The sequence below is a fragment of the Balaenoptera ricei genome, chromosome 5 (assembly GCF_028023285.1).
Source record: "Balaenoptera ricei isolate mBalRic1 chromosome 5, mBalRic1.hap2, whole genome shotgun sequence".
NCBI lineage: Eukaryota > Metazoa > Chordata > Mammalia > Artiodactyla > Balaenopteridae > Balaenoptera > Balaenoptera ricei.
This window is the reverse complement of record NC_082643.1, coordinates 66,293,734-66,316,265: the sequence shown is the minus strand read 5'-3', so window position 1 is coordinate 66,316,265 and position 22,532 is coordinate 66,293,734. Positions and strand designations below refer to the sequence as shown.

General features: G+C 38.5%; 1 protein-coding gene across 1 annotated transcript in view; it reads left to right on the top strand.

The window, feature by feature from the left end:
- SPMAP2L (sperm microtubule associated protein 2 like) overlaps positions 1-20,136 on the top strand; it is a 65,448-nt gene extending 45,312 nt beyond the window's left edge. The window contains exons 7-9 of the mRNA XM_059924086.1: positions 16,198-16,329; positions 18,207-18,382; positions 20,022-20,136. Of these exons, the coding sequence (XP_059780069.1) occupies positions 16,198-16,329; positions 18,207-18,382; positions 20,022-20,136 (423 nt within the window). The remainder of the gene's footprint in view (positions 1-16,197; positions 16,330-18,206; positions 18,383-20,021) is intronic.
- Positions 20,137-22,532: the final 2,396 nt, after the last annotated feature.

The window sequence follows — 22,532 nt, the reverse complement described above, 5'->3', positions numbered from 1 at the left end:
CATCAAATGAATTTTTCTGACTATCTCCCCCGTGCCTAATGTATCAGTCAGGATTTGATGAGAGAAGCAGAACCACAATGCGTATTACAGAATTAACCTTGAGCAATTGTGAGAGCTGATGAGAAGTCTGTGGAAGACTGTTACAGCAGCTGGGACTTGGGTCTGGTCATAGATCTAGAAGAAATGTGAGAGACTAGGGGTAGTTCAGCAGTCCCCTGGAAGATATTTACTTCAGGGGAGGCCATTACAGGAGAGTCTTGCCTCTTCAGACAAGGGAGGAAGGGCTGATTCTATTGGTAAGGAAGGCTCAGGTACGTTCAGGGGTTCAAAGTCCCCCCTTCACTGGAATGTGCCCTTATGTTCCGATTCCAATTTTTAAGGACCAATTCCTTCTCAATCATTGCCCTAACTTTAATATAGGAGACCATATAAGTTTGGGAATTCAATTTGCACTGTAATTCTAATTCCACTCACAGAATTAGATTTTGAGCTTGGTTTTGAGAATTTTCAGTCCTGTGACCATTAAAGATAAGGGTTTCTTTTGGGTAAGTCACAAAAACTTTGTGGTCCCTTAACTACACCTTAAGGTGGGAATTTAAAGGCCTGAGCTGGTAATTTCTTTCCTCAAGTTCTCCAGTGTACTTAGAAGCAATGAGCCAACCTCACTATACCTCTTTATTTCACTAAAGTGATCTCTGTCAGCAGCTGCTTGGTTACCAAATCTTGCTTTCTGTCTTGTCAGTGCATGCCACGGATTACCAGTGTCTTTTTTTTTTTTTTTTTTAAACCACTGGCAATAGGATCATTAATAGCTTTAAATCTAATCTGCTCAGAAAACAAATTCCAGATAGTCTAGAACCAGTACAGGCATACTTCAGAGATATTTTGGTTTCAGTTCTAGACCACCCCAATAAAGCAAATATTGCAATAAAGCAAGTCACACAAACTTTTTGCTTTCCCAGTGCATATAAAGGTTGTTTACACTACTGTAGTCTATTAAATGTGCAATAGCATTATGTCTAAAAAAACAATGTACACACCTTAGTTAAAAAAATACTGCTAAAAAATCTTAACCATCATCTGAGCCTTCAGTGAGTTGTAATCTTTTTGCAATAGTAATGTCAAAGATCACTGATCACATATCAGCATAATATAATAAAAATGGAAAAGTTTGAAATATTGTGAGAATATTTCTGACACAAAGACACAAAGTGAGCAAATGCTGTTGGGGAAATGGTGCCGATAGACTTGCTTGATGCAGGGTTGCCACAAAGCTTCAATTTGTGAAAAACGCAGTATCTGCAAAGTACAATAAAACACAGTATGCCTGAACAGAGAACCCATCCTTAAAGTTCTGATCTGGTTATCTGTTGCTTTATACCAAACCACCCCCAAGCTTAGTGATGTAAAACAACAGCCAGGGGGGAAGAGTCAAGATGGCGGTGTGGGAAGCTGCGGAGTTAGCTCTCCCCACAACTAGGGCGCCTGCTGGCCGCTGGTGGGGGGCTCTAACCACCAAGGAGACGGGAGGAACCCCAGAGTGAACCGGTAGGATGTAGGGGGACCGAGGGGGGAGAAGTGGAGGCCAGTCAGGATCGGCACCCCTGAGGCCGGGGAGATCAGGAGAGGCAGGTGGGAGGGACTCTCCAGGAAGAGCGGGGAGAGGAGCGGAGGGCAATCACCTGGCCCACTGGGGCCACAGAGCCTGCTGAGCTCCCAAGCCGGTTCCCCCCCTCCAAAGCCCATCCAGGCTGCGTGGGCTCTGGGGGCATAGGAGGGAGGCCAGGGAGATCAGGAGTGGCAGGGGGGAGGGGCCATCCAGGAGGAGTGGGAGAGGAGCAGAGAGCGATTGCCCTGCTCACTGGGGTCTGGGGAGCTTGCTGAGCTCCCAGGCCGGTCCCCTGCCCTCCAGAGCCCCCTCCAGGTCTCGTGAGTCCTTGTGGGCATAGGAGGGAGGCCAGGGAGATCAGGAGAGGCAGGGGGGAGGGGCACTGTGGGAGGAGCGGGAGAGGAGCAGAGGGCGATTGCCCCGCCCACTCGGGCACCAGGAGCCTGCTGAGCTCCCAGGCCAGTTCCATGCCCTCCAAGGCTCACCCCCCAATTGGTCCTGGGGGCATAGGAGGGAGGCCAGGGAGATCAGGAGAGGCAGGCGGGAGGGGCCCTCCCAGACCTCAGACCGGAGGAGTGGGAGAGGAGAGGAGGGAGTTTGCCTCGCCCACTTGAGCCCAGGAAGCCTACTGGGCTCCCAGGTGAGGTTCCCTGCCCTCTGAGACCAGGGGTGGGGGGCACGCCTGGGCCCCTTCTGTTCCTTGAGCCTAAGCCCCACCCCCAAAGCCCTCAGGGCCTTTTCCAGCCCTATGGTTCCTGAGCATAGGCCCCACCCACCACCCAAACCTCACCCTTGCTTAGGCCCCGCCCTCCACAGTCAAGGCCTTTCCCCACCTCCTTTTTTTTTTTCTTTTCAGCGTTCAGCAAGTATTATTAAAATGAAGGGAAATTTATGGATGGCACTTTGTAACAATCAGGAACTGTTGATTAATAAAGTTAGTTCATTATTCTCCTGAAACCTAGGCAGCTATGAGAATTGTCAGACGGATCATTTTATTCATTATATTTCATTAATGCAACCAGATTCTCTGACTCTGAAGGAAAAAAAAAAAAACTTCCTCCTCTTTTTCACTATTGTGGTACTAACATACCTTCCGGTTGTTGGTTCATCTATATGTTTATTTTTGCATTCTTTCTAACATATCTCTTAGTTTCCTAGTCTAATTTTATTTTTTACTTTGTTATTATTCTTTTTTTTTTGCCACCCCACGTGGCTTGTGGGATCTTGATTTGTGAGCACGGGGTCGGGTGGAAGCTCCTGTGGTGGGAGCTCCGAGTCTAAACCACTGGACTAACACAGAACCTCAGACCCCAGGGAATATTCATCAGAGTGAGGTCTCATAGAGTTCCTCATCTCAGCACCAAGACCCAGCTCTACCCAGTAGCCTACAAACTCCAGTGTTGGAAGCCTCAGGCCAAACAACCAGTAACACAGGAACACAATCCCACTCATAAAAAAAGAGACGGCAAAAAAATATGTCACAGGTGAAGGTGCAAGATAAAAACCTACAAGACCAAATAAATGAAGAGGAAATAGGCAATCTACCTGAGAAAGAATTCAGAGCAATAATAGTAAAGATGATCCAGAATCTTGGAAATAGAAAGGAAGCATGGATTGAGAAAATACAAGAAACGTTTAACAAAGATCTAGAAGAACTAAAGAACAAACAAACAGAGATGAATAACACAATCACTGAAATGAATAATACACTAGAAGGAATCAATAACAGAATAACGGAGGCAGAAGAACGAATAAGTGAGCTGGAAGACAAAACGGTGGAAATAACTACTGAGGAGCAGAATAAAGAGAAAAGAATGAAAAGAATTGAAGACAATCTCAGAGACATCTGGGACAACACTAAATGCACCAACATTCGAATTATAGGGGTCCCAGAAGAAGAAGAGAAAAAGAAAGGGTCTGAGAAAAGATTTGAAGAGATTATAGTGGAAAACTTCCCTAACATGGGAAAGGAAATAGTCACCCAAGTCCAGGGAGCACAGAGAGTTCCATACAGGATAAACCCTAGGAAAAACACACTAAGACACATATTAATCAAACTAACAAAAATTAAACTCAAAGAAAAAATATTAAAAGCAGCAAGGGAAAAAGAAAAAATAACATACGAAGGAATCCCCATAAGATTATCAGCTGATTTTTCAGTGGAAACTGTGCAGGCCAGGAGGGAGTGGCAGGATATACTTAAACTGATGAAAGAGAAAAACCTACAACCAAGATTACTCTACCCAGCAAGGATCTCATTCAGATTCAATGGAGAAGTCAAAAGCTTTTCAGACAAACAAAAGCTAAGAGAATTCAGCACCACCAAACCAGCTTTAGAACAAATGCTAAAGAAACTTCTCTAAGCAGGAAACACAAGAGAAGAAAAAGACCCACAAAAACAAACCTAAAACAATTAAGAAAATGGTAATAGGAACATACATATTAATAATAACCTTGAATGTAAATGGATTAAAGGCCCCAACCAAAGGACACAGACTGGCTGAATGGATACAAAAACAAGACCCATATATATGCTGATAAGAGACCCACTTCAGACCTAGGGACAGATACAGACTGAAAGTGAAGGGATGGAAAAAGATATTCCATGCAAATGGAAATCAAAAGAAAGCTGGAGTAGCAATACTCATATCTGATAAAATAAACTTTAAAATAAAGACTGTTAGAAGAGATAAGGAGGGACACTACATAATGATCAAAGGATCAATCCAAGAAGAAGATATAACAATTATAAACGTTTATGCACCCAACATAGGAACACCTCAGTACATAAGGCAAATGCTAACAACCATGAAAGGAGAAATCGACAGTAACACAATAATAGTAGGGGACTTTAACACCCCACTTACACCAATGGACAGATTATCCAAACAGAAAATAAGGAAACACAAGCTTTAAATGACACAATAGACCAGATAGATCTAATTGATATTTATAGAACATTCCACCCAAAAGTGGCAGAATACACTTTTTTCTCAATTGCACATGGAACATTTTCCAGGATAGATCACATCTTGGGTCATAAATCAAGCCTCGGAAAATTTAAGAAAATTGAAATCGTATCAAGCATCTTTTCTGACCACAACACTATGAGATTGGAAATCAGTTTCAGGGAAAAAACTGTAAAAAACACAAATACATGGAGGCTAAACAGTGTGCTACTAAATAACCAAGAGATCACTGGAGAAATCAAAGAAGAAATAAAAAAATACATAGAAACAAATGGCAATGAAAACACGACGACCCAAAACCTATGGGACACAGCAAAAGCAGTTCTAAGAGGGAAGTTTATGGCAATTCAATCTCACCTCGAGAAACAAGAAAAATCTCAAATAAACAATCTAACCCTGCACTTAAAGCAACCAGAGAAAGAAGAACAAAGAAAACCCAAAGTCAGTAGAAGGAAAGAAATCCTAAAGATCAGAGCAGAAATAAATGAAATAGAAATGAAGAAAACAATAGCAAAAATCAATAAAACTAAAAGCTGGTTCTTTGAGAAGATAAACAAAATTGATAAACCCTTAGCCAGACTCATCAAGAAAAAAAGGGAGAGGATGCAAATCAATAAAATTAGAAATGAAAAAGGAGAAATCACAACTGACACTGCAGAAATACGAAGGATTATAAGAGACTACTACAAACAACTGTATGCCAATAAAATGGGCAACCATGAAGAAATGGACAAATTCTTGGAAAGGTACAATTTTCCAAGACTGAACCAGGAAGAATTAGAAAATATAAACAGACCTATCACAAGTAATGAAATTGAAACTGTAATTAAAAATCTTCCAACACACAAAAGTCCAGGACCAGATGGCTTCACAGGCGAATTCTATCAAACATTTAGAGAAGAGCTAACACCGATCTTCTCAAACTCTTCCAAAAAATTGCAGAGGGAGAAACACTCCCAAATTCATGCACAAAGCCACCATCACCCTGATACCAAAACCAGAAAAAGATGTCACAAAAAAAGAAAACTACAGGCCAATATCTCTGATGAACATAGATGCAAAAATCCTCAACAAAATACTAGCAAACAGAATCCAACAACACATTAAAAGAATCATACACAATGATCAAGTGGGGTTTATCCCAGAAATGCAAGGATTCTTCAATATACACAAATCAATCAATATGATACACCATATTAACAAATTGAAGAATAAAAACCATATGATCATCTTAATAGATGCAGAAAAAGCTTTTGACAAAATTCAACACCCATTTATGATAAAAACTCTCCAGAAAGTGGGCATAGAGGGAAACTACTTCAACATAATAAAGGCCGTACATGACAAACCCACAGCAAGCATCATACTCAATGGTGAAAAACTGAAAGCATTTCCACTAGGATCAGGAACAAGACAAGGATGTCCACTCTCGCCACTCTTATTCAGCATAGTTTTGGAAGTCCTAGCCACAGCAATCAGAAAAGAAAAAGAAGTAAAAGGAATACAAATTGGAAAAGAAGTAAAACTCACTATTTGCTGATGACATGATACTATACATAGAGAATCGTAAAGATGCCACCAGAAAACTACTAGAACTAATCAGTGAATTTGGTAAGGTTGCAGGATACAAAATTAATGCACAGAAATCTCTGGCATTCCTATACACCAACAATGAAAAATGAGAAAGAGAAATTAAGGAAACACTCCCATTTACCATTGCAACAGAAAGAATAAAATGCCTAGGAATAAATCTGCCTAAGGACGTGAAAGACTTTTACTCAGAAAACTATAAAACACTGATGAAAGAAATCAAAGATGACATAAACAGATGGAGAAATATACCATGTTCTTGGATTGGAAGAATCAATATTGTGAAAATGACTGTACTACCCGAAGCAATCTACAGATTCAGTGCAATCCCTATCAAACTACCAATGGCATTCTTCATAGAATTAGAACAAAAAATCTTACAATTCGTATGGAAACACAAAAGACCCCAATGCAATCTTGAGAAAGAAAAATGGAGCTGGAGGAACCAGGTTCCCCAACTTCAAACTATACCACAAAGCTACAGTAATCAAGACAGTATGGTACTGGCACAAAAATAGAAATATAGATCAATGGTACAGGATAGAATGCCCAGAGATAAACCCGCCCCCATGTGGGCACCTAATTTATGACAAAGGAGGCAAGAACATGTAATGGAGAAAAGACAGTCTGTTCAATAAGTGGTGCTGGGAAAACTGGACAGCTACATGTAAAAGAATGAAATTAGAACACTCCCTAACACCATACACAAAAATAAACTCCAAATGGATTAAAGACTTAAATGTAAGACCAGACACTATAAAATTTATAGAGGAAACTACAGAAACAAAATTGAGTTATTTGTAGTGAGGTGGATGGACATATCCTAAGATGTAGTGTCCCAAGGGTGAGTCTTCCAGAAGAATCAGGTAGAAGCTACATTTTTTTTATGATTTGGCCTTGGAAGTCACATTATGTCACTGCAGTCATACTCTGTTGATTGATGCATATACAAGTCTGGCCAAATTCAAGGGGGCAGGGACACAAACCCCACCTCTCCATGAGAGAAGTGGCAAAGAATTTATAGGCACTTAAGAAAAAAAGGCTTCCATACCCAGTGATGTGAGTCTTTTGGTATCCTTGAGCATGGTTTTTGTCTGCAGAAAAGGCTGCTCGGAAGTATACTCTTGATTTAAATGATTAATAGTTTAAAAATATTCAGGGCTTCCCTGGTGGCGCAGTGGGTGAGAATCTGCCTGCTAATGTAGGGGACACGGGTTTGAGCCCTGGTCTGGGAAGATCCCACATGCCGTGGAGCAGCTGGGCCCGTGAGCCACAGCTACTGAGCCTGCACGTCTGGAGCCTGTGCTCCACAACAGGAGAGGCCGCGATAGTGAGAGGCCCACGCACTGCGATGAAGAGTGGCCTCCACTTGCCGCAACTAGAGAAAGCCCTTGCACAGAAACGAAGACCCAGCACGGCCAAAAATAAATAAATAATTAATTTAAAAAAAAAAATTCAAATTAGAAAATCTATTTCTTAGGCTTTTAAGTTTAGTTTGGAGTTTTTATTATTCTATTTATAATTCTAGCAGTCTTTTTTTTTTTTTGGCTGTTTTGGGTCTTCGTTGCTGCGTGGGCTTTCTCTAGTTGCAGCGAGTGGGGGCTACTCTTCGTTGCAGTGCGCTGGCTTCTCGTTGCAGTGGCTTCTCTTCCTACGGAGCATGGGCTCTAGGTGCATGGGCTTCAGTAGTTGTGGTGTGCGGGCTCTAGAACGCAGGCGCAGCAGTTGTGGCACATGGGCTTAGTTGATCCGCTGCATGTGGGATCTTCCCAGACCAGGGCTTGAACCTGTGTCCCCTGCATTGGCAGGTGGATTCTTAACCACTGCGCCACCAGGGAAGTCCCAATAATTCTAGCAGTTTTTGACAATGACTTTTAAGAGTCCTAAATAATGTTTGATTTGGTTTCCAAACTTATTTAAATACCTTCAAATACTTTAAACTATATTTATAAATACATTAAACTTGATTTCTTTTTAAAGTATTTTATTTCAGCCATCTACATTAACAAAACCTTCTCAAATATTAAATAATTATTAAAAATCTAATACGTTAAACTTATAGTGAACCTGAAGTTTTTTAGCGTTGTAATAATTGATACTGACTAAGGTTCTTGGACTCTTTAATCAATAGAAATTGATAAGAGGCCAGATGAGAAATTCAGGCAAGGCTTTACTGGGACTCGTGCTATAGCAGGAGGGAGGGAAAACAAGTAACACGTGCCCTTGCTCACTCCCTGAGAGGGGGCAAGCTGGTCCCTTAAACAGGGTGAAGATAGGGGCCAATAGGTGGATCAGGCTGGGGGGTGGCGTACATGGTGGACCCACCCCCTTGGTGGTGCTGGGTGCAGGGATCATGCATAGTACCCTACTTTTGCTCCTGGTACCTCAAAAGTGGCAGTTGGGTTTTGGCCTTTTTGTATCTTCTTATTGTTCATAATTTGCCCCAACTGCACATGCACGGAGTTCTTTTAAGTCCCTTATAGTTTCTTTGTATTCTGTTGCTCCAGGAGGCATTTGTCTAGGTGGAAGCACTACAGTCAAGGGTCTCAGGTCCCAGCCAGTCTCAGAATGACATAAATTTAAGATTTCAACTTAATGTCGTAATTCTAAATCAGTTACTCTGTTATATATTTCAAATTGCAATTGTAATGTTATCACTCTTACAGGCCAAATTCTCTTAAAACATGTACCTGCTTTTTATTTTAATAATATACACTTATTTTTTGTTTTAGCAATAATTTCAAATTTACTGAAAATCTGCAAAAGTTAAAGTCCATTGGCTTTATCATTCTCTCTCCTCCATGGTGTGTGTGTGTATATTTAATTTTTTCCCTGAATCATTTCTGAAAGTTAATTACAGACATCATATACCCCTTTTCCTCAGTACTTCAGAGTGTGTTTCCTAACAAGAGGACATTATCTTATATAACTACCATACTGTTATCAAGATCAGGAAATTTAACATTGGTATAAAACTATAACTAATCTATGGTCCCTGTTCAGATTTCATCAATTCTTGCACATATTTATTATTAAGACAAAGTATTAATTCTATGATTTTGATTTTCTTAGGTTTTTGACAGTTAATTCTAAATCTTCTCAGAGTTTAAAAATAACACACACCCACAAAAGAAGTCAAGTTACTATTACAGGTACCTGAGGTTACTTGCCACCAGAGACTTTGTATGGATACCCTGTAGGAAGTCCTTTTACCTCTGTGAATGTCATACCAAGTCTCTTTTTATAATAACTGTTAGGACTACAAAACTTAAAAAGAAAGGGTTTGGTTTCATAGCTCACTTAATCCATAACTATTTTAATGAGATATATTTTATTATAAAATTAATATTTTGTAAAATAAATAATTAATATATTATGTGCAGTAAAAAAAGGCAGCCCAAATAATGCAAGTGAATATGTAAATAAAAATCACTTTTGTTGTAACACATTTTCGGATTTTATGTGTATCACCTCAAAAATGTTCATACCCTTGATTCAGTCATTTTACTTCTAGAATTTTTATTCTCAGAAAATAATCAAGATTGAGAATGATGGGGGAGAGACATGTTGGTATAATGACCTCGTGGATTAGGAGAAATTTCATTTCTCTGATTATTAATAAAGTCAAATCGTCCTCCACATTTATTTGCCATCTGTATTTTCCTTTTCTAAATCTGTCTGTTCATGGCTTTATTTTTCTACTGGTCTGTACATTTTTTATTGATTCATAAAATTCTTTACATCTTAGGGATATTAATTCTTCATCTGTTATATATGATGTGAATATTTTTCCCAGCTTGTAACTTAAAGTTTGGGGTTATAATTTATATAATAATAATATATATATAGTATACTAAAATTATAATATAAGTATAAAATTTAAAATGTGTAGATCTTATGTTGTATAGTTTAATAAGCTTTTAACAAATATATATACCCATTCATTAACCACCGTAATCAAGATACCAGAATAAGTATTATTCTTGACTGAGAAGCCCAAATGATCTTTTCTCTTTATTTTGTTAATGTGCAGACTTCTGTACATAGTTGCTTAGAGTTGTTTTTTTTTTTAAACCAGGAATTTTATAAAATGATTTTCTGGATCTATTAAAATGGCCATATGATTTTTCTCCTTTATTTTACTAATGTGATTAATTACATTTATTGATTTTAAAAGTAAAAATCCAGCCTTGCTTTCCTGGGAAAATCCCACTTAGACATTATGAATTTGATTTCCTAATATTTTAGTGAGGAACTTTGCATCTATGTTCATGATGGATAGTGGTCTATAGTTAAAAATATATCTGTTGAGTTTTGGAATTAGGGTTATGTTGGTCTTGTAAAATGAGTTGAGAAGTATTTCCTGCTTTTTTATTCTCTGTATATTTGTGTAAGATTCATATTATTTCTTCCTTAAATATTTGAGATAATTTACCCTTAAAGCAATTTGGGCTTAGTGTTTTCTTTATGGGGAGGTTTTTAATTATGAATTAAATTTCTTCAGGTATTCCTTTAAGGTATAGGTCAAATCAGATTTTTTATTTCTTCTTGTGTCTGTTTTGTATTTTAAAAGAATTTGTCCATTCTTCTGTGTTGAATTTATTTGCATAAAGTTTTTAATGGTAATATATATATTTTACTCTTTAAGAGCTTTAAGATATATAGTGTTGATGCTTTAATTCCTGTTTGTTAATTTGTTTTCTCTTTTTACTTCTTGATCAGGCCTGCTAGGGATTAACAAATGAGCTTTATTAATCTTTCCAAAGAGTCAACTTTTGTATTTGTTGATTTCTTTTCTCAATTGTTTTTAAAGATTTATTTATTGATTGATTGATTGCTGTGTTGGGTCTTCGTTTCTGTGCTAGGGCTTTCTCTAGTTGTGGCAAGCGGGGGCCACTCTTCATCGCGGTGCGCGGGCCTCTCACTGTCGCGGCCTCTCTTGTTGCGGAGCACAGGCTCCAGACGCGCAGGCTCAGTAGTTGGGGCTCACGGGCCTAGTTGCTCTGCGGCACGTGGGATCTTCCCAGACCTGGGCTCGAACCCGTGTCCCCTGCATTGGCAGGCAGATTCTCAACCACTGCGCCACCAGGGAAGCCCTTCTCAATTGTTTTTAAGAATTTCTTTTACCATTTCTTAGAGAGTGGATCATTCAGTTTTTGTTACTCTGAAAATGTTCTTTATTTTTGTTTGTAGGATATACAAACATTTTTTAGGTTGATAGCACTTTAGAGTATCTTTTCATGATCTTCTGGCCTGCATGGTTTCTGGCGAGATGCCAGCTAAAATTATAATTTTTACTCTATATTTAATGTGTCCTTTTCCTTTAGCTATTTTAAGATTTTCTCTTTATCTTTGGTTTTTAGCAGTATGGCTAAATATGCCTACATATAGTTTTCTTGGTATTTGTCCTACCTGTGGTTCCCTGAAATTCAGGGATTTGTGGGATGTTGCTTTTAATCAAATTTTTCAATAGTTTCTGCTATCATTTATTCAGACTTTTTTTCTGTGTCATTCTTTCTCTACTCTGAGGCCTCTAGTTATACCTGTGCTATATCATCATATTCTATACCATAGATCACTGAGGTTGTTTTATTTATTTTTTCAATATTTTTCTCTATATGCTTTATTTTAAATAATTTATATTCACCTGTACTCAATGTCATCAGTTCTTTTTACCACAATGAACAATCTCCTTTAATCTCATCCAATGGATTTTTAATTTAGATACTGTGTTTTTCAGTTCTTGGATTTCCATTTGTTTTTTTAAAAATATATATAATTTCCATATTTCTCTTGGACCTTTAATCTCTTCACTCATTGTATCCATCTTCGGACCCCATTCAAGTTTCACTTATTTTTCCCAGTAATATCCTTTATAGAGGAATAATCCAGTTCAAAATCATGTGTTGTCAAGTATCTTTAGTCTCCTTCGGTCTGGAATGGTTCTTCAATCTTTTTTTGCCTTGTTGACCGTGAACACTTTTGAATATTACCATCCAGTTATTTTATAGAATAGCAGACGAATTGAATTTGTCTGAATGTTTCTTGTAATTAGGGTAAGATTATGAATCTTTGGTGTATATTCACATGCATACACACATTTTCATCTATATTTATTTCCATATCAACTTATATATGATTTTTCACCTTTACCTCCAATTCTGATCCAACACTACAGAGTTTACTCTTTTCCTCCCTTTCCTTATTTATAATGCTTGTCTCTGAAAGTTAAAAACCTGGCTCCCATTACCTTAATACATGTCCTCTCTGTGTATAATCATTCTCCCATCTCTGCTGTCTTCTCTTTCTGCATGTGGGCTCTTACACCCTGCACTATGCCACTCAGTCTCTGACACTTCATCCTGGGAGACCCCTTCCCAAGGCTCTGATCTCTTACTGGTGTCTCTGATATCTCAAGCCCTCTTACTTGGTCGACCCTTCTCTTGATGCTCTGGCCCTAACATCCTGCTGTGCGCCACTGTGCCTTCTCCCTTCCCACCAGGCTGAGACACCTACCTTGCTTTGCTCTCCCAAATGATCAGGAAGGGGCGAGGATGAACTGCTTTCCTTCTTTCAAGAGTCTTATCCTGTCTAGTTTCTGCCTACTTCTGATTGCTTTCCATTGCCTTCAAAGAGTTTTGTTTTGTTTTGTTTTTAATGCTTTATTCAGAGTCTCTAACTGTTATAGGCAAGAAGATTAGTTCAATACAAGCTACTCTGCTATTACTAGAAGCAGAACTTCTAATTTGCCTTTTAATTTTGTTTTGGTTACCTTGAGGTTAAAATTTTATGTGTGGTAAAACCCATAATCTTATTATTTTGAGGTTTCTTCCATTGCTTTATGATTAGAAAATTCTACCCAAAAAGAATTCAGAAAATCACCCCCAGTAGTGTGCTTGTACTGGCTCACAAGAGCTGATGGTGCACATCTCTTTCTAACTTTGCATTTAGTGAGATCGATCACCTTCATAGTTTGAAATTGACTATGGCGGGAATTTTTACACCATAGAATTTGGCAAGCACTACAAATCAGTCTTTTTTCTCTGAGGAGCTAACTGTTAAACATTTACCAGCACACCACTGGTCACCTCTATTTTCCTGTAGTATTTTTGTGGTTTCTTTTTAAAGTAGATAATTCCTCAACTTATTTGAAGTATATTTCTATTTAAAATATGGGGTAAGAATCTGCCCCTCCCCCATGATTGCCCCAGCCTTTATTTGTTTACTGCCACAGTTATTATATACCACAATGTTATTTATACCAGGGCAACGGTTTTCAAAAATGTGACCCAGGTATGCATAAAGGTTTCCCAGAACCTTTTAAGTAATCTTCAAGTTCAAAATTATGTACAAGTAAAAGGTTCATTCAATGTGTAAGATAGACAAATGGATTTTATGGTAATGGAGTATGAAAAGTTCCTTGACAGTTTCAGATTGTACATTGCAACTCTTATTTTTAAGAAACTACCCTTTGTCAAGTTTTATTTTAGTATCAAAGAAGAATATCCACAATTATCTGAAAAAGCTGTTGAAATACACTCTTTTCCAACTAGTATGGGGAACTGGATTTTCTTCATATACTTCAACCAAAAACCAGTGTCTTCTTAAACCAGAGAGATTTGCAAAAATGTAAAACATATCAGTCTTGTCACAATTTTTTTTGTTTTGGAAAATATAGTTCTTCATCATAAAAAATATTTGTATTTCCATGTAATAGGTTCTTTTTAGTTGAAATAATAAATGTTTTTAAACGTCTCGGTCTTTGGAAGCCCTCAGTCACTTTTTAAGAGGGTAAAGAATGTTACACATCAAATTTATTCAATTTAAAAAAAAGTGTAAATGGGCTCTAGACCAAAAAAATTGAGAACCACTGTACTAGATAATATTTCTGAATTCTCTATTTGGTTACACTGATCTGTTTTTATGCAAGTATCATTTTGCTTAAATAATTGTAAATTAAAAAATATTTTAGGGCTTCCCTGCTGGCGCAGTGGTTAAGAATCTGCCTGCCAATGCAAGAGACACGGGTTCGACTGCTGGTCCGGGAAGATCCCACATGCCGCAGAGCAACAAAGCCCATTCACCACAACTACTGAGCCTGTGCTCTAGAGCCCACGAGCCACAACTGCTGAGCCCGTGCGCCTAGAGCCCGTGTTCCACAACAAGACAAGCCACCGCAATGAGAAGCCCGCACACCGCAACGCAGAGTAGCCCCCACTCGCCACAACTAGAGAAAGTCCGTGCGCAGCAACAAAGACCCAGTGCAGCCAAAAATAAATAAATAAATTTATTTAAAATATATATATATATTTTAGAATAGGGTAGGTTATGTATACCCTTGTTTTTCTTCTTTTGGCCATAACTTTCTTATTGTCCTTCTAGCTTCCCATGTCCTGCTTCAGTCTTTCTCCCACATGCCTGAAAGATTAATCTCCAGCCCTGACCATGCTTCCTCTCCAGTGAAAAGATTTCATGGTTCTTCACTGGCTGTGAGCAGTGCCCTCGACATCTAACCTAGTTTCAGATGTATTTGCAAGCCTGATCTCCCTGCCTGACCAGACACAATCTGCTCCATGCCTCCTTGCTTCTGTGTCCAGACTTTCCCTTCAGTCTTCCTTCCTTCATTCTCCCTATCTTTTCTCCTCCCTCTACTTGTCAGAATCTGATCCTTCCCTCAAGGCCCAATTTAATATCTCTTTATCCATGAAAAGAGAATTCTTCTTGGATTCTCCCACCTTTCCTCTGATATTCCTCAAAACTTTATTCTTTTTTATGGATATCAAATAATCAGTGATTTGCTTATAGGTTTATGATTCCTTATAAGTTGAAAACTACTTTAAGGAAAGGTATTGGTTTATTATTCTTTGTTGTGTCTTACATAATATAATTAAGAGATATTTGTATAACGAATTAATGAATGATTGTTTTATTTCCTTTTTGATTGTAAGCCTTAATTGAAGGCACTGGTTGTCATATATTTTTTTGATTTTCCAAGAGCCTGATAAGAGACAAAGCTTTATTCATTGGAAATGCTTGATTAGTACTTCATGGTATTGTGTAGATAGATAGGACCTTTGTTTGAATCCCAGCTCTGCCACTTACAAACTATATAAACTTAAATAAAGTGCCAAACTTCACAATACCTTGGTTTCTCCATTAGTGAAATAGAAATAAAAATGATACCCAGATGAGGAATAAATGAATTAATAGGTGTAAAATACTGTCTGTGTTAGTATCATCATCATCATCATTTTAAACAACATAAGAAGGGATTTGGAATATACCTTGTGTGTTACTTTTCTACCCACAGTTAAAACCCTATTTCATTTCCAGTTATTGATTATATTGCCCCCTCAAAGTTTTTGGTAAGTTTTGAGTTTGGATATAAGTAATTTAAATAGAAGACCATGTAATTTGAACACATTTCCACAATTAAGGTAGTGAGGAGTGTCTTGGGGGACCAGTACAACATTGTCTATGGAGATATGGTTCTGTTCTGCCTTTCTACCTCTTCTCTTTTATTACTTTGTATTATCTTTGTATAATTTTACTTTGTATTATCCATTCCAAGTAGAAGAGAGCTACTTAAATTCATTTTAAGCATGGGGATTTGTAATAATGTGAATTCCAATTTCCAAAGGGCAAGATAATTAAGAACAAAGCAGAGCTCTCCCCCTTACAGTGTTCTCATGTGATAGGGCTGAGAACTTCCCTCTTGGCTGAGTTTATTGTTCTAGTAATCAGCATTGCCATTTACCTCTTAGTCCATTTGTGCACTTGTCATTTTCTCCCTATCGTTAGTTTAACAGTAAGTTCCAAAAAATCTGGCTTGGAATTTATACAACCTAGTTTGAGAAGGATGGAAACTGATCTTTTCAGCTGTGATCATAGGTTACTGCAATATTCTCATCCTTTCTGCTGTATTTACTGAGAAGTCTGGTCCAGTGGTCAGATACTACTTTGTAACTTTGATTGCGATAGTGTTTATTGTTTGATGCTTACAGGTGCTGTTTTCTTTTTCTCCCCTAGACTGAAACCAAAATTGCGACGTCTGCCCTGACTGCTGTTGCAACTCCAAGAACTGTAGACCTTGCCCATCCAAGGATTAAGATAGAGGGTCTGTGCTTTGAAAGAGAAAGAAGTGAAATGCCCATCCGTCCTGTAAGCCATCACTACCTTGGCATCCTTCAGCTCACTTTCTGTTTGTTCCTAGGGTGTTGTTTTGCTTCTACAGGGTATAGACCAAAGTCATTGGAAAAGAAAACCTTGAAAGAGTGGTCTGCGGCAGGAAGGAAGACCTAGCTGCAAGATATGGAGAGAGGCTGTGGGTAGAGGGTGAAGAGCATGGACTTTGGAGTCAGTAAGAGCTGGGTTCAAATTCCTGCCTCACCACTACTAGTTCTGTGATGTTGTAATAACCTTCCTGAGCGTTATTCATTCCATAAGGATTTGAATATCTACTGTGTGCCAGGCACCGTGCCCAGTGAACAAGATGGAGGGAGACAGAAAATAAATAAGGAAACAGATAAGATAATGTCAGGTAGTGGTAAGTGCTATGAAGAAAATAAAATGGGAAATGAGTGACTATGGCTGGGGGTGGAGGATAAGCTTCTTTGCATATGGTAGTCAGGGAAAGCCTCTCTTAAGGAAGGGATATTTGAGCTGAAACCTGAATAATGAGAAGGAGTCAGTTAAGTGAAGATCTGAGAAGAGAATGTTCTAGTAGAGGGAAGAGCACATGACAAAGTCCTTAAGTTGGATAGCTTTGAAGTCGGGTGGAGCAAGGTGAGCAAGGGGATTGTGAAGATAACAGTTCCCAGTTTCAGGGCTGTTATGACTTGTGATAATAGATAAGGCAGGTGCTCAGCACAGAGCCTGGCACATTCAGTGGATTGTTCGGGGGTTTTAAAAAAATCCTTTAAAAAAGTGATACCATTGCACATAATCATACTCGTAGAACCCAAACTAATCTGTATCAGTGCAATATAGAACATTTTCAGGGCTACTGAGTGGTGTTTGTTGTGGTCCTCATTCTTTTGAATGAGCCCTTGAGAGAGAGAATAGTAGCTATATGTCATCTTTCCTATTTTACCAGTAAAGCAACATAATAGAAAGGCCTCCTGGCAGATGTGGTTTCCAAAGTAAGACCAAAGGGAGTTGATGAGTCAGTCAGTCAGAATATATTTATTCAGCACCAATTATGCACCAGAGCCTAGTCTAGCTTTTGGCAAACAAGTACTTCTCTCAAGCGGCTTATATTCTGGTGGGGAGAAACAGACAGTAAACATACCAACAATGAAATAAATGAGCTAAGTCAGGTGTTGTTAAGTGCTATGAAGAAGATTAAATAAGTACTGTGGAACAGGGTAATTAGAAAGGGTGATATATCTTGGATGGTGAGGGAAGAACTCCTTGAGGATGTGATGATTGAGTCTAGAGACTTGAGTGACGAAGAGGCAGCCATGACAAGATTGAGGAAAGAGGGTTTCAAGCAGAACTAGTAAGTGCAAAGGTCCTGAGATGGAAAGAGCTGGGCCAGAGGGGCCTTGTGTGGCTGGGGTCATAGTGATTGAGGTGGGGATGGGAGGAAGGTGAGGTTGGAGGAGGGTATAGTAGGCAGATCATGTAGGACCTTCTAGGCCACAGTAAGGAGCCTCAGTGTTATTCTTAGCAAAATGGAAAGCCACTGGAAGATTTTAAACACTGGGAGTGACGTGATCTGGCTTGGGCCTTGGAAAGTACTTCCCTCATGAAGTTGTTATGGTGATTGCATGGGAATGATTTAGGCAGATCACTGAGAACACTGTCTAGCTCATGGAATACACTTGTTAAAATGCTCCTTCTCTCCCTCAGTAACTGCTGTGTGAAGGCTGGGTTGTGGAGGAGTGAGAATGGAAGCAGGGAGATCAGTTAGGAGAGTCTGTTACAGTAATCCAGGAGAGAAAGGATGGTGACTCGATTAGGGCTATAGCTGAAAAGAGAGGGAGACGTGGTGAAATTTGAGGTATGTTTTTGTGTCGTTTTGTCTTCCACTATAGATATCCTGTGCTGCCTTGCTCGCCAAACCTAGCCCTCGAATACTAGCTCTAGCTAAGGCCAGGCCTCTTCATCAAGATTATTTACCTCCCCGTGATGCCTACTGGCCAGTATCTTGTGCTGCTATCCATTCCAAGATATCTCCCAGAATTCAAGAACTAGCTAATCCAAATACAAGGTATGTCAATTTAAGGCTAAGATGGGACAGGAAAGGCATGGGGTGCTAGGGACAGGGAAAAGTTGACCTATTAAGGTCAGTGAAATGAATCATAGAAATACTAAAAATTTGAAAAATCATCTTATTTGTTACATTTATTGTGACAAATCTGTGGTCTTCTTACCATAAATATAAGGCTACAGTTAAAGGGTTAGTGGACTAGTATTGAACTTTAGACCTAGGAGACAACTCTGTAATTATGGATATGGGATTATTTATCTAACATATATTGATAAGGATTATTTATCTAACATATATTGATCTAACAAGTTGCAGAACAGAAACATAATATGTTATAATTTGTATAAGAAAAAAATACATATATGCCATATATTTGCTTACATATGCCTATACTATCTCACAGGAGTATGTAAGAAGCTAGTAACAATAGTTACTTTGGGGGCCTAGGGAGCCAGGATGGTAGGAAGACTTATTTTTCACTAAATAGGCTTTTGTATTTTTCAATGTTTTTGCATCATGTACATGTATGAACTATTTCAAGTAAATCAGAAAATATATTCAATGAAGAAGAAATTGCCTCTAATTCCTGTTCATTTTTTAGAAGACCTCTCAACTTGCCTGAACCTCAATTCATTTTGTTACCTTCAAGGGATAATACCTGATCTCCTTTTTAAAGCACCATCAAGAAAGCCTAACTGAAAAAGTTGTAGTAGTCTTGAGCTCAGGGAATAGGAAATGTGTTCGGTCTTATATAATAAAATATTTAAAAATTTTTTTTTAATTTTTATTTTTTTAAAATAAATTTATTTATTTATTTATTTTTGTCTGCGTTGGGTCTTTGTTGCTGTGCGCAGGCTTTCTCTAGCTGCGGCGAGGAGGGGCTACTCTGTTGCGGTGCGCGGGCTTCTTATTGCGGTGGCTTCTCTTGTTGCGGAGCACAGGCTCTAGGCGCGCGGGTTTCAGTAGTTGTGGCTTGCAGGCTCTAGAGCGCAGGCTCAGTAGTTGTGGTGCACGGGCTTAGTTGCTCCGCAGCATGTGGGATCTTCCGGGACCAGGGCTCGAACCCATGTCCCCTGTATTGGCAGGCGGATTCTTAACCACTGCACCACCAGGGAAGTCCCGATTTTTTTAATTTTTATAATGTATTTTTCCTTAAAAAAAAAAGTTCAACATCAAATGAAATGACACTCATTCTCTGTACACTGACAAAGGAAAGTGAGGAGTAAGATCAAGTGCTCAAGAGTCTATCCCAGTAGCAAGATTATTATTTGGTGGTTAAGGTGTTAAGGATGAAAACTTCAAAAAATTGATTTCTTTAAGTTCACCAGTGGATTGTCTGGCTTGTTTTAACATCGTCAAGTTATTGAGAAATTTCCAGAATTTACTTTCTATGGAAAGAGGAAAGGCTTTGGAATCTGACACATATACAAATCTAGACTTGACCACAGGTCATTCTAACAACTTCCCTGAGCCTTCATTTCCTTATATGTATAGTGGAGGTCATGACACCTGTTTTATGTGATGCTTAAGAAAATCAAAATGAGATAATATAGTGCCTAACACATAGTGGATGCCTGAGAAATGTTAGTTCCCTTTTCTGTTCATCTTATTTTAGGTCAAATCCTTTTTTCCATTTCAGGACTCCTGTGCATATTGTATATTATGATCCGGAAGTCTTTAAAGTCAAGCCAGCTGCTTTGAAAGCACAGTGTTCTCCGAGGATCCATGAGTTGGCACAACCTCTTACGCGTTAAACACGGAAAGCCACATCAGTCAAACTCATTATGTTTCTAGAAGACATATTAGATGACTTAGTTCCCTTGTCTGGTACTGTCAGTTTATAGCCCCCACTCCCTCAAAACACACGAGACCTCTAGGGAACACCACTGCTGCTGTTACCTGTAATCATGCCTTTAGCAGGTTTGGGGACTCCGGCATGCAATAAAAGAGAAAATGATAGCCTGCCTTATTATTCTTACTATCTCCTCACGTGCACCTTGGCTGTCTCGTTGCTCTGACTGACCTGAAGATACATTCTTCCTTATATTTGCCGGTTTTGCTTTTCTTTTCCCAGTGAGATCTGTGTTCCCCAGTAGCTGATCTCACCTCAGTGCCTTCTCTAATAAATCCTGAGAACTGAAATCATTCCTTGTGTTACTTTTCCATAACACTGAAATGGTGAAGCCTTTGTGGCTAAGTCAAAATGCTTTATATAATCTGTAGATGAAATTGAGGGAATAGGTTACCTTAAATGATCACATCTCCACCAACTTCTGTTCCTTAACTCATGCTCAATGTCATTTATCATGAATGACAGAAGAAGCTAAACATCTGGTAAGCATTATAATGCTTTGTCGAATTGCATCTGCCCAGAGTTTTTATTTCATTTGCTTTATTCTCTCCATGGATTAGTATTTTACAAAGTAAACTAACTTTTATGGCCTATCTAGATTTACATGAAAATGAACTTGTTTGAAAACCAGTTTTACAGATGAATGAGTTCTATCTCTAAGGCCTTTATGTTAAAGAGATAACTAGTGTCGGAGAGGCAATACCATACAATAGTTTTGGTTGGTTTTTGTTTTAGTTTTTTTTTTTTTTTTAGGTAGAAAAAAAGCTAGGTGTATTGATTAAAATGAAGCTAAATTCTTTTCCTAGCTCTAATGAAAATAAACAAGTCTAGAGCTATTGAATTTGAATCCAACAAAGAGGAAGAGAGACAGTCACTTTTCATGGTCAGTGCTCTCTGAGATAGGCCCGTGGTAGATTTGTCCATCCTTGGATTGCACAGCAAGTGTATTTTTTGTACTATTGGAATAAATCACCTAAATTGCCCCAAATTGAACCTAGTATGTAAATTGATTACTGCAGGACAAAAAGTCCAACTGGAATTTGTCTGGGTCTAGAATAAATCATGAAATTTATAAAACCCAAGTACATTTCTGAGATACCTTCAACGTTTGTATGTTTCAGAACATGATGAAATGTATCCATTAAAAAGTACTCTGAAGAGATGGACTTCCAGCAAGGTGGCATGGGAACTCCAGTGACCACACTCTCCAGTGAATGTTATTATTTTTTTAAATTAAAGCTTCTGGAAATGGCCCTTAGGACAAACAACAAATGAAGAAACATCTATTCAGGGATATCTATGAAAATTCAGTAAGAAAGGTGAGAGTCTGTGATGTTCAAACTACATGTAAGCGGATTGTTTCTTGCCATGAATTACGGTTCTGTTTTTAAATTCCTAAATTATAGTCACCTTTTGCCTGTTTCCTCCCTTTGACTTGGATACAAGGATCTTAGAGCCTAATGAATGTAATGTTCAAACATGGTGAGCCCCTCAGCCAGTAAAATTCCTAGCATCATGACTAGTCATAGCGGGAAACTAAGCAATAACAGCTGCCACCATCATCACCTCCTCCACCACCAACCACCCCAGGAGACTGACAGCTCATCTGTGCCCCTCTTCTGCTTAGTTTCCGGTAATTTAATCTGAATTTATTTTTACTTGTTCCATGGAGTGTATATGTGTGTGCATGTTCATAAGCATGTGTGTCTGTATTTGTCTTTATTACATGTTTGCGTGTAAATTGAAAACTTCCTAAATCCTTTAAAGAAGTGGTTAAATTAAAATTAAATAATCTCGTTGAGGAATACTACAGAGGCCTGTGATTAACTACCAAAAGTTATAATAACTTCGCTAAGAAGCTCAAATGTCTTCTCACCCCTTTTAGCTGTCAAGTGTAATAGCTGCAAATGTCCACCTTTCTGCAGCTTTTATTCCCAGACTACTGTATGAACTGTCTCTGTTAACCCTTGGAGTGATTTTCAGCTCCCTGTTAGGAGAAAGGTGGAGAATGTTATTATTAGATTTGTGAAATTTAGGTAAGTTAAGATTGTTCATTTTGGAATATGGCATCAATGAGACTATTCATGGTCTGCCTAAACTATCGAAGGACATTTTTCAAAGCCACTAGTTCAGGAAGGCCTGAAATTTCTCAGGACAAAGGATGAAGATTAAAACTGTTTTATTCTGCCTTAACTGATAATATTCCCTTCTTCCCTCCTCTGGTTCTCGAAAACAAACAAAATGAAAGCTTAATTGAAAGTTCCCACTAGATAAGTTTAATTAAACAGCATTTTGTTA